Genomic DNA, 13,128 nt, shown 5'->3' with positions numbered 1-13,128 from the left:
TTTTGGGGAAATGCGGACAGTTCAGGGAAGTGCGGGTACATAAAGGACAACATATCTCAGGTGCCTGAACTCCAGGAATCTCTTGTGTTAGTTTTTAACAGGGCGTATTTCACTGACAAAAAATCACAGCAGTGTGAAATGAGATCCACTGACAGCCTTGATTAATTGTTTGTGTTTTGTTTCCCTTGCAGCCGTTCAAAGCTATGGATTGGGTTGTATTTTACCTATATGTTCAGTATATGGGATAAACCTGAATGGAACCAGCTCTAATCATATTTACAAATATTTTCAAACAAGAATGACTTCATAGCTGCGTACAAGATGCTTTGTGTGAGATGAGATATAAGCCCAAAACAGTAATCAGATCCATAACATCCATAACGGCTTTTAATAAACAGAACTTTGAATAAAACAGTTTTTAGAAAAGTACAGAATAAAAGCAGAAAATAGGTCTTCTCTATTAACCATTGGTATAAATCCCACGGTGTCTTGTTTTAAAGTTATAAATTGCAATCTTCGCTGAATTGTTACATGGAAAATATCACAGGCAAAGCACAGTACTGCTGGTGTCCTACGGAATATAGGTATTAACCTTCCCTCATCTTTTCCTCCTTTTATAGCAAAGGCAAAAAAAATACTTTCATGTTTCCAAAGTTAAAGGAGGCACTGAGAAATCAAATTATCGCTAAAAGCCAGGTTTGTCACGCTACGTCTTGATGTCTAAATTTTGATAAAAACATTTCCATACTTACTAAAGAGGAATGGATTCGAACCACACTACACCAGGTCATGACGGACGCCTAATTGAGTTTGATTCAATTATTTATTTACTATTAATTTATTTGGTTATTTGATATTTAGCTATCTATTGCCTGTAAATGATGAGTAGAAGCCATGGAAGTGTTTGCAAGCTGATGTTAGGGTCTCACTTATGTCAGGTATTTTCGTGTCAACGAATTTAATTCTACAGCTATTTAATTCTGTAGCTGTAGTTCTGCTATTTCAGCCCACTAGGAAGAGACTAGGATTTACTGGACTTTCAAGGAATAGTTTGAAAATAAAGAGTTGCAGGGAGCAGACGTGAGGGTGGAGGTATGGCTGGTTATTTTGCCAGGCTCTCAGCACGGGCGAGAGGGCGTCCTCTTAACTCTGCAGCTAGAAGGACAGTGAAAAATAAACTCAGGGGACATACTATTGGGTATAAAAACAAGTATTTTAAAATTCTTTCCCTTTCAATATGGCATTTGAATATAGGGGAAAAAAAAAAACCCACTCCTTCGGCTGCAGTAATTTTTACATAGTGTGATCTCTATTCAGAATGCAGCCTAGAGGAAAACACCCTGCAGACCAAGTCTATCGATTGGAGGCGTGCTCTCTTTATTTGGAGTGACAAAAAGGGATCTGAGCTCAGTCACCACTTCTCTGTCAGGTGCGGAGTCAAAACCCGCCTCTTGTGCTTTGTGATTTCTAGCTGCAAAGCATCAGCGCTCCTCTTCCCGACTTAACTCGGCAGTCTGTCCGCCCTGCAGATCTTAATTACATCTGTGCACAGCATCCGATGGGATTTCCGAGCCTATCTGCCACCCCTACACTGGGATTTATTTCTATTCCCAGTTCTCTGGGTAGCTCTATAGTTTGTGGACTTAGAAATGTAGGAAAAATAATTTGTGGCTGTGATAGTCATCCCAAGTACAGCAGGAGATGCAGCAGACAGTGCCGTTGAATGAGATCTTGTATTAAAGTGGAGTTCTACCTACAAAGGTGTGTATATAAAAGTAACTCCACAGCAGTGGCTGCTTATTTTGATAGTGGCTTTTAGTTATGATTTATGCAATAAAGAATGCCTCCCTGAAAACAGAGGAAGGTGCTGTTCATAACAAATCTTTAGTAAGTGATTCTTATAAGCCCTGTTTTGATGCTCCCTTCCGAGCTTTCTAGGGAGAGCAGCTGTATCTGTAGAGCAAAAACTAAGGCGTTGTGATACCCAGTCAGCCCAGTAGAGTCATAATCTTTCAAGCCACTTTGTGCACTGATTTTGAAAAAGCAAATAAACTGACAGTGACAGAGGTAGCAAGGCATTTTATAGATTCAAAGACCAGGGCACAGATAAATTGTTATGAACAACAGGTTTCTTAGCTTATGGAACTCAAAAATATATTTGTGATGTTAGTTTATGAAAAGAAAACACAATATTTAAGTGTTGTGGTTTTTTTTTTTTTCTCGAGGTTAGACAATGTAGGTTTGGCTCATTCTAGTTAGAAGAAAGATCAGTCCCTATTCAGGACCCTCTTCCTGAGGAGCCGGAGCCTTGACATGACCACGTCCCAGTCTGCATAGGCACCTTCCAGGTGACGAGTCACTTCTGACCCCGACGGGTAGCTTTGGCGACCATGGAGCACGCGCCAGTTATCAAACGTCACTATGTCTCCTACAAAGAGATTGCACGAAGTTTAAAATTCGGTACGTTATAGTTGATTCCTTCAAACAGGTGACATGGAGGTAGATGTACAGCAACAGCTCAGGAGCAATAATTTCACATAGCGCGAGTGGAGATACACAGCAATGACACAGGAATTGTGATTTCGCTGGTCATCCTCAACCAGAGACGGCAGGTCCCTTTTGACCTCTGCTTCTTTTCTTGTATAACCAGGAGTTGAAACGCAGAGTAGTAAGAGTGTCACAGAATCACAGAATGGTTTGGGTTGGAAGGGCCCTTAAAGATCATCCAGTTCCAACCCCCCTGCCATGGGCAGGGACACCTCCCACCAGACCAGGTTGCTCCAAGCCCCATCCAGCCTGGCCTTGAACCCCTCCAGGGATGGGGCAGCCACAGCTTCTCTGGGCAACCTGGGCCAGGGGCTCACCACCCTCACAGGAAAGAATTTCTTCCTGATATCTAATCTAAATCTCCCCTCTTTCAGTTTAAAACTGTCACCCTTTGTCCTATCACTGCACTCCCTGATCAAGAGTCCCTCCCCATCTCTCCTGTAGCCCCTGTAGGGACTGGAAGGCTGCTGTAAGTTCTCCCCGGAGCCTTCTCTTCTCCAGGCTGAACACCACACCAAGAAAAGCAGGCCTTGAGGGGAAAGGCGACTACAGCAAAGCCACAGGAAGGCTAAAAATGGTGAAAGCCACCAGGATGACTTTTATTTGATCAGTCTGGTACTACTTGTACTGTACGCATTCTGCATTACTATACCCGTTAAGAGAATTTTTACAAAGTCAAGCCATTGAAAGTTAGGAAATCATGTAATCAAGGCTAGCATGCCATTTTAATTTTTCTGGCTTGTGTGCCGCTGTTATGATAAATCTCTAATTAAATAACCTCCTAGTCTTTCTTTCCTTCTCCCCCTCCCCTCTACCACCATTTTGGTGCGCTAATTGATGGGATGGATGGTACTAGTGTAATGTGAGGTACTTTGGTTTACCATTTATTATGTGATCTTATAAATTATTTTATTGCATGCTCCCAATAGAGAGAGATTCATTTCCTCACAGACATTTTAAAGACACAAGCATCAGAGTACATGAGGCAGGCAGACACATTAATGAATTTCCTTTTGTAGCATCTCTTGAGAGATGAGGGACTATTCATATCTTTATTTTATAGCTGGGGAATGAAAGAACAGAGATTAAGGCCAAAGTAGTTAAACAGATGCACGGACCGACTTTTAAAGAGCAAAGGGCATTTTTTGCAGCGTGTTTTATGTCCAAAACACAGCCTGTACAACTGAAAGTTTAGAGCATTTCGCACTTCTGCAAATCTGCCTGCACAGGCCACCCAGAAAAAGCAGCACAGCAGCAGTGGCCTTCGGTAATTCCTGCGCCATGACGCTGGCATTCGGTGTCTGAGCAGAGAGGATGATAACCGAATTGCCCACAGTGCTGCGCAGCCTCCTTCAGCGCTCTGCAGCTGTACCATCTTCTAGATGGTCTGCAACTCCTGCGGCCACTGGGAAGGTGCCCCACTGATACTGCTATAAAGCCCAAAGCATCAAACGAAGCAGAGGGAGAAAGTATTGGGATCGTGTATCATTTAATGAGCAGACGCTGAAGGAGGATGGCCCGGCACTCTGACACATGGCATGCCTCAACTGTGGTGCTATTGATAGGACAAGTGTTGAGCGACACAGGACTAATTTCTCTTCTAATGCTGGGGAAAACCACACTTTTAGAAGAGTCTAGAATTCATGAAAATATTTACTTTACAGCCAGTTGGGCTATGTGGGATTCAAGGGCTCAGTGTTTTCAAGCCTCGCCAGGTGCAGGGATGAGGAGGAGTGAGGCCTGGGCATTTGACCCAGTCTAGCCAACAGGATTATTTCATACCATGGAAGTCACATTCCATATAAATTAGAAAGTTTGCGTGTAGTTTCTCTCTCTCTCTCTCTTAATGGCTGTGGTCCAGAGCACTTCTTGCCCTGGTGATGGACCCCTGAGCCCTCCCCTCCCTCCCAAAGCCTCCGCGCTCGCAGTGTCCCACGTTTACTGTCCACTGCTGGGGGTACGGAGCTTCCTGCTGATAGAACTGTCAGAGTATAATTCTTGTATACCCTTTATTAGTATCGGGATTAATACTGGTTCTTTTATTATTTAGTCTTATCCTATTAAATCTATTTATATTTCAAGCCTCATGTTTCCTTGCTTTCCCCGATTCCCCTTTCCGGGTGGGGAGGGGTCATCGGGTGATAGAATAATTGTCTAAATGACAATAAATTGTTAGGGGTTTTCTCAAACCGTAACAAGTTACAATTTCCTATATGGTACGGGGTTTTGATGTAAAATAAAGATACACTGGCCTAATCAATAGATAGACTCTATTCCCCCCCCCCTTTTTTTTTCTTTGTAGTGTAACAATGGAAAAATAAATCTATGAGATGAATGTAAGGATACAGTATGAAATAAAATTAATTACAAATATAATATAAAATGAAATAAAATTTGCCAGCGCTAACAACGCTTAAGCGTTTTGACTGTTAGGAAAAACATGTGAAAAACCATTGCGAGGAGAAGCAACTTACTGACCTGGTTCCAGCTTGTAAGTAAACTTGTGTTCTGTGCTGTTTAATAAATCATTAAATTCCTTTAGAGCTGCATAAAACGGCCTCACTTTTTCAGCTGGTATGTCAAACACTGTGTCTCTTGTTGCGTTGTTATAATTGATGCGAACTGCTTGGCCTCGGGAATCCACACTGTGAAACAGAGAAGGGAAGGAAAAGGAATGCAATATGTCGTTACTGAAACATTTAAAGAAGGTTAAACAACAACTGAACTCTGCTGCCGGAATTTCAGTATGTTTCTACAGTGGAATTCAGCTTGTCGTTGGGTTGGCTTTTGATAATTAAGCCTAATTAGGGAAACGGGATGATCAGGAGAAAGCGTAGACGCTTGATTTTCCTCAAACATCTACATTATGTACGCTTTAGTTGTAGAACTGTAGACTCTTGAAATTCAGAAGAGATTATGATCATTTGCATTTGATCTTTTAAGAATATATAGGTTTTAATCTAAATGCTTCAAATTATGGTCTGTCTTTGGCACAAATGGCTGGAATGTAGTAACAGCCCCAGCTGCTGTTAACCTGTGTCTGTACCTGGGAGCTGCTCTAATTCCCACCGCTTCTTGCTGGTGTGTGGCAAAACAAAATACGTAAAACTATGCTGTGGTGGTACAAAGCACAGAACAAGTCATACACTGGCAAAAAAGTGGTCTAGTGGGAGGTGTCCCTGCCCAGGGCAGGGGGGTTGGAACTAGATCATGTTTTAGGTCCCTTCCAACCTGAACCAATTCTGTGATTCTGTGAAAAAAACCCCACCCCAAACCCCCAAATAACTACAGACCAAGTTAAACCAGTGTTTCCCCACAAGGTGGCAGGAGCAGACCTTCTCCTTCCAATTTATAATCCGCTATACAACAGGGATTTTATTTTTCGATGTTGTTGAAACGACTCACTCTATAATCCTTTGTTTATTTTGCACAGCAAAATCACAGTAGTCCACCCCAACATCTGTATAGTCTACAGCAGTAGAGGACAGGATCTGATACGCCTGAGGATTTTGTTTCTTCAGCTTGTTGGATACGTTAAATCCATCTACAACTTCACTTTCGCCTCCCGCAGCTGTTTGCTTTATACAATGGAGAAGCTGAACCTGGAATGAATTAACATCTCATTACGAGAAGAATTAGCTTGCCTATTTAACAGTTCATTAGCATCAGTTCCCTCATACCTGTGGTTCTGGTTTTTTGTTTGGTTTTGGGGTTTTTTTCCAGCAAAAGACTGAGTTCCCACTACTGCAGCTTCACAGTGCTGTGCCACCACTGTCACACAGGTGGAAAATTAAAGTAGCATGGTCATAAATCCATCCCATTTGGGATATTTTCTAAGGCTTGCAGCCTGCGAGTCAACTGCAAAGCTCTGCTCTCGCTTCTTTCCTTTGACTCCCTCTTTGCGGCAGTCATACAATTTTAAATACATTGCAGTCTTATCTCAACAAGGAGGATTAGTTTTCTCTTGCAGAAACAAAACCTACCGTGAATTAACCGCTCACAGAGGGGAAAAGGTGGCTCTTGTAGAAGGCAACAGGCCCAGCGTCTCTCTCATGAAGTGGGATTAAGACAGTTTCATTTCACTTCTTGGTGAAACGCCGAGGTGTAAGACGGAGCAGAAAGCCTAAGCCGGGCTCTTGGTTGCACCAGGGTAAATCTGAGCTGCCGACACAGGCAGTAAAACTCCCCGTGGCATGAGAGAGCCCAGCACGGCACAAAGCACAACCATTGAGCTCAGCCAAACGACACAAACGACATCTGCCACACCAACGGTAACAGCGTCCACCTTTCCCTTCCACGACAGTGAATTATTTCCGAGACCACGAGGAGAAAAAACAAAAAAAAAAACCCAGGAGGAGAAAGAGGAGCACAGAGTTTGCCCCAGAATCTCCTCACCCGCTGGACCCGCAGCCCTTGATGATGGTGATGAAGGGGGAAACTGAAATAACTGAGAGTGCAGGAGGGGGACTTGTTTGGAAAGGATGGGAGCTAGTTCATTCATTAGATGAAGCAGCGTTCTGCCCTCCTGCCGTGCTCCTTTTGGCCACCAAGCTGGGGGGCGGACTCAGGGCTCCCGTTGAAGGGAGCACAAGGCAACCAGCTCTTTTCTTTTGTGGTCATGGCCCGCCTTGTATATATAGGGTAAGCAAGGAGGGCTGCAATAACGGACTGCATGGTAAATGACTCTGAAAAAGTTCAAAGGGAGAATTTAGTTCAAGTGAGAGCTGATATTCTAGAGAGCTAATGTTTCTGCTAGGTTTTTATAATACTTTTTCCGTGCCTTTTTGGTTTTTTTTGTTTGGTTGGTTTTTTGTTTGCTTGGTTTTTGGCTTGGTGGTGGTTTTTTGTTTGTTTGTTTGTTTTTAAATCAGGATATCTCCTGGAAAAATAGTTGCCAGATCAAAACCTCGGAAATCCCAAAAATATTTTTACAGGATGCCTCTGAAACTAATCACAACCCATTTAAAAACACTTCTTCAAATATTTGTAGCAAATACATCTTAAGAGTTCAAATATTGTGTAATAACTAGATAAACAAAGAAAAGTGCACATTCAGGACAATGTTCAAACATAATTCAATGTGCTTTAATACTTTCATTTCTTACAAGCACGTTTGAATGAAAAAGGTTACGCTCCTTTTCTAATGTTTCATAGCGGAGTGTGAGCTTTGGCACAGACAAGACGGTGAGCTAATTCACATCTGGTCTCTATTAATGAAGCCCTGTTCCATTCTTACTCCACATTAATGAACAGCATCTAAATGATTTTAATAGGTGATGTCAGTGCGAAGTATTTGGCGCTTACTTGTGGATAAATCACACTGGCTTTTTGTTTAATTATAGAACCAACTGATACCAAGCGCTCCAAAATATTAGAAGGGGAAGTTGTAGGTGTGAAGCTTATAGATGCAAACTTTTCCAGGATTATCTTTGTTCCTTTCTACCTGTTCCTACTACTTTCCAGTTCTCTGGTGAATTATATGGATTAGGCTTTGATATGACAGGGACGAGGTGAAAACATATTTCCTATGGTTGTTGTCCAGCTTTACAGAATGTTCCTTTTTTGTCTGTTATGAAGGGGTGAATAACTGTCTAACTTAAATCAGTTCATAGAAAACAATACCTTAAATCGTTATTTATTCTAATATGTTTTCCTCCTGAGGTGAACAGACGTGCCCTAAAATGTCAAAACTTGACTACGGCATGTAGATGCCCAACTTCTCCAATATGATGAAAACAGTATCACATGCACATACAGGACCCCAGTGCTTTCTCATATGGTAATATTCTCAATACTTTGTGAGTTTCCATTGAAAAATTACAGCGTACATAAGGGCCTTGTTATGCAGAACTTACATTATAATGTATATATTGCATACCCATGTGTATATAGATTGTTACGCAGATTAATATGCTGCTATTTTTACATTGCTCTCTTAAGGCACAGTTCAGAGTCATGACTCTAACCATGTTTCACACTATAGGAATATTTCCCTTTCCCCTTTTGTGTTGTTAAAAAGTCAGTAGGTTCACCTTACCCCAGGTGGATGCTGCAGAACAGGGTAATCGGTGTGAAAACACAGTTTCCCAGTCGTGTAAGCCACGTTGTTGGCATCTGCTTTGTCTTGCACTTGCCACGTTGGTCTTTATAATGAAAGGGAAAAGCGAAAAACACGTTAAAAGAGCCAGCCAGCATGCCAGACAGTGCACACTGGAACGGTGACATCACAGTGCAAGAGAGTCATTCCATCTTTGAACATGAAAATATTGTAAAATTACAAGGAAATAACGATTTAGCAGCGTCGCCCCACCCCAGCGAAGGCTTATTTCAGCAGTCCTAGATTCAAACTAGAAACTGCAATGTGCAGAGGGACATCTGGCCCCAGTGCAGTATCTAGAAGAACGATGGCTTTCCAGTGGCGGTAGTTTGCTGAATGCAAAGATCAGGTGTGGTATCTGCCAGGATAAATCACCATCTTAATACGGAGGCTTCAAAAATAAGGAAGTGGATGTTGGCCTATTTCTTTTTACCAACCTTCCCTTTTTCCCTGCCAGGTGGAGCATATTATCAATGAACTATGAAATTCTTAAAGGCTATGTAACTTCCCCCAAAAAATATTTTTAAAGCTTTATGATCCTAGAAAATACAGAGTATCCTTTGCAGGGGGTTCTACCCTGTAACTTGAAGACTTGCCGCTAAAGGAAAATGTCTTGATGAAAGACCTTTTAACTTCTTCCTTCTCTGACTCGCTCTCTGAGAACTAACCCCATTTATTTTGTTACATCGGTTCTGTCTTGAAATTAGGCAAAATTCAGGAGGAAAGTTTACTGATAACCGCAAAAGAAACAGTTACAAAGACACGAACACGTCACACTGCAGCACAATCAAAACCTGTTGGGAGTGACACACCATGCAGGAGGATTTAAGACCCAGAACCACAGATTTTGTTCGTGGAGAGTTCACATGATTGAAGACAGTCCTCAGCAGATGCATGTCGTAGATCCAGACATTTGTCTGGAAAAGTGTAAGTCACCATATGCAGTCCACGTAATCACAGGAGCGTAAGTGATTTAAAAGCAAATGTGAAACTCATTTTCCCTTGTGAAATACTATAGACCAAATATATTATGTTTCAGATGGTGTGTGTCTAGCATCACTTCTTAATACTAGTTTTAAAAGAAAACAGGCTAAAGAATGTACAGACCAAAATGATTTATATATAATATACAAACACTTCTGTTCTAGAAGTAATATTTATTATAGGAACTATGCAAAATGTTAAAACTAAATTTCTGAAATTGCTAGGGAGAAAACCCCCTCGAATATTTGCAAATGTGTTCAACTGCCTGGGAAAAATAATTTTTTTTATTTGGTAGAGCACATGCTCATCAGTACCTGACTTCAGTACTCAAGTATGATAACTTCAGCCATGCTTCCATAGTTCCCAATTTTACAGCCAAAAAATAGCATGTTATATCATCCCTGTCACTAGTGTTGAAGGTAGCTGGGTTCACTACCTGGACTCCTGGCCCTCAGGGAGAGCAAAGTGGGTTGGAATGGTTTATGGTTTAGTAATTAGGGTCAGATTTCAACATCAATTGCCCAGGCTGTTTGACAGAGGAGGAAATTTGGCACCAGGCAGGTGTAGCAATTTTTCGCATTAAGTGGCAATGTGGGCTCAGTCTCCCTGAGCAGAAAATAAGCCTGTCTGTTACATCCTTAGTCTTGCAAAACCGCTGCACCAGGAACTGAAGCCACACTTGAATAATCTGGTCTTGCACTTTATTAAAAATCTAAGTCTCATTCATAAGCAATTTGGGACCCATGTCCTCCTCTTGCAGCTGAAGCCCTCTGGGAGGTGCAGATGGTTTGGCCATTTCGGTGGGAGCGCTGAGGCCCCAAAGGAAGCCCTTCGGGCCACCCCACGCCCTGGAGAAGGCTTCAGAACAGGGGAGGAGCACAGGGTCTAGGGCATGAGAAGTTGGAGAAATGAATTATGGTATGACTGGAGACCTTGTTAATGGAGTTGTGCCTCTACAACATAAAGAAAAAGGTTAATTTAAACATGTGGAACCCTTTGATGTTGTTCCATACAGAGAATGTTTCCACCTTTTACAGTAATGACATTTAGGTAGCATGTACCGAAGAGACATCTAGACAAGAAAAAAGGCTTTTGTTTTCTCATGTGTCAGGGTCATATTCATTGCTGTTACATTTCAGTTTAAAATTCATGGCCCTGTTGAGGTAATGTTTTATTTGGCAAGCTTGCCAATTCCAAATTTATACTTTTACTTATAATATTTGGTAGGCCTTCTATTTGTCTGCTAGTGAAATAGCAAGGGAATTACCGAAAGTTCTTGTTTTATTACAGTTGTAAAGGCCACCTCAGAATTGGATGCCAGTAAGAAATGAAATTCTGTTTTAGAGGTGAAGAGATGGACTGTAAAACGCTGCTCTAAGTCTGTTTGTTAAGAGTGAAAACTCAACGGAGTTTCTACTACCACAAGAAATATGTAAAAGCAACAAGACCAAGGGCTACGATAACTATAGCTGAAAATGAAACAGGTTAAATTAGGAAAAAAGATACTATAGGGAAAGAAGTCTTGTTTTCTCCATAATATTTTTAGGCTGGGTTCCAGCTATACATGGTAAAAAAATAAGAAATTTGTTCCTTATGAAACACTTACCCCCCCCAAATATCCAAAAATAAGCCAAAACCATTAAAGTCTTTTTCAAGACTTCATGTGATGAATTACACATTTAACAGACACTGGGTTATTAAGCCGTTTGAATACAGTTCTCTAACTATTTTCTGATACATTTAGCATGTTACCACTTCATACACATCTGTATTAAAACATTTGAGACTAGTTTTGTGACTTTGTTTTTTAAAAATACTTTATGGATAATTTCTTAAACCACTACACATAACAATGGAAAGTTTATGCGTGATACTGCTTGCATTTTCCAGTACTTGAGGAATTCCTTCCTCCCTATTATTATTATTATTATTATTTTAAACGGGGCTCTTAAGGGAAGAAACATGATCTAAAGAGTCATTTAAAAATAAATTTCAAAGCATTAATCATGAACATCACCTGTGCGAACCTCATGAAGTTCAACCAGGCCAAGTGGAAGGTCCTGCACCTGGGTCATGGCAATCCCAGGCACAAATACAGGTTGGGCAGAGAATGGCTTGAGAGCAGCCCTGAGGAGAAGGACTTAAGGGTGCTGGTGCACGAGAAGCTCAACATGAGCCGGCAATATGCGCTTGCAGCCCAGAAAGCCAATCACGTCCTGGGCTGCATCAAAAGAACCGTGGCCAGCAGGTTGAGGGAGGTGATTCTGCCCCTCTACTCTGCTCTGGCGAGACCCCACCTGGAGTACTGCATCCAGCTCTGGGGTCCTCAGCACAAGAAGGACATGGACTTGTTGGAATGGATCCAGCGGAGGTCCACGAAGATGATCAGAGGGCCGGAGCACCTCTCCTACGAGGACAGGCTGAGAGAGTTGGGGTTGTTCAGCCTGGAGAAGAGAAGGCTCCGAGGAGACCTTATAGCCCCTTCCAGTCCCTAAAGGGGGCCCACAGGAGAGATGGGGAGGGACTCTTTATCAGGGAGTGTAATGATAGGACACAGGGCAACGGTTTCAAACTCAAAAAGGGTAGATTTAGATTGGATATCAGGAAGAAATTCTTTACTGTGAGGGTGGTGAAGCACTGGAACAGGCTGCCCAGGGAAGTCAAATGGTGTGGACCAAGGTCACATGTCAACCTTGATCTTGTTCTTAATGGAACATTAACGGGCGGGAGGTTCTTTGTAGGATGTAACTCAAAATGCTTGTGCAGCTGTCTGGATACAAACAGAATGAATGTTTCATCCTTCATATACCGAGGAAAGCTGTGGAACACCCTCAGATATGATTGGGGTTGGGTACCCCTAAGAATCTCCTCATATCTGTTATTCGGATCACGTCAAAACAGAAACAGAAAGCAGTAGTATTTTCATAATGATGCAAGTTTTGAATTGAGACCATAGTAGACTGCCAAACATAGAAGTGCTTGACATTAGGAATGCTTTTAATGATAGAAAACGTTTCTTAACACTGGATGAGGTTTCCGAGTTGAGCAGGGGGTTCTGCTCCCATGTATTTCAGTAGGATTAGCCTGACTGAATCCCAGTTAACTCTGAAAACCACTTTTCCTTCTGGCATAGTAAGCAGAAAGGAGAAACCACACCTTAATGAAAGCACATTATCTTAACTACCCTAGTGTATTTATACATTACTCCCTCTAAAGCTTTACAAATATTTATCATGGCTGCTAGAATTGACAGAAGAGCTTCGTAGTATTAATGGTGTTTTAAAGCAGTTATTCTCTCCATCCCGACTTTTTGGAAGACAATGGAAAAAAATTAAAATGCCATTCTCACAAGCTGTTCCACATGCTATGAGTTCACTTCAGTTTCTGCTAATTTCTAGAAGATTTCTTGAGCCAGCTTTCCTGATCTGAAGCGCGAGCAAAAATTCTGCACAAACAGGTTGACTTTCAACATAAATGAAACAAAAATGAAGGACGGAGAT

General features: G+C 41.7%; 1 protein-coding gene across 3 annotated transcripts in view; it reads right to left on the bottom strand.

Moving 5' to 3' along the window:
• Positions 1-369: 369 nt before the first annotated feature.
• BBOX1 (gamma-butyrobetaine hydroxylase 1) overlaps positions 370-13,128 on the bottom strand; it is a 41,083-nt gene continuing 28,324 nt past the window's right edge. For all 3 annotated transcript variants that reach the window (XM_054200456.1, XM_054200457.1, XM_054200458.1), the window contains exons 5-8: positions 8,585-8,690; positions 5,953-6,149; positions 5,026-5,192; positions 370-2,428 (exon numbers count right to left, since the gene is read on the bottom strand). In XM_054200456.1, coding sequence (XP_054056431.1) covers positions 2,268-2,428; positions 5,026-5,192; positions 5,953-6,149; positions 8,585-8,690 — 631 coding nt within the window. In that variant the 3' untranslated portion in view covers positions 370-2,267. The remainder of the gene's footprint in view (positions 2,429-5,025; positions 5,193-5,952; positions 6,150-8,584; positions 8,691-13,128) is intronic.

Source organism: Rissa tridactyla, chromosome 4 (assembly GCF_028500815.1).
Source record: "Rissa tridactyla isolate bRisTri1 chromosome 4, bRisTri1.patW.cur.20221130, whole genome shotgun sequence".
Taxonomy (NCBI): Eukaryota; Metazoa; Chordata; class Aves; order Charadriiformes; family Laridae; genus Rissa; species Rissa tridactyla.
Note: the sequence above shows the minus strand (reverse complement) of the source record. Positions and strands in the feature narration are given on the sequence as shown.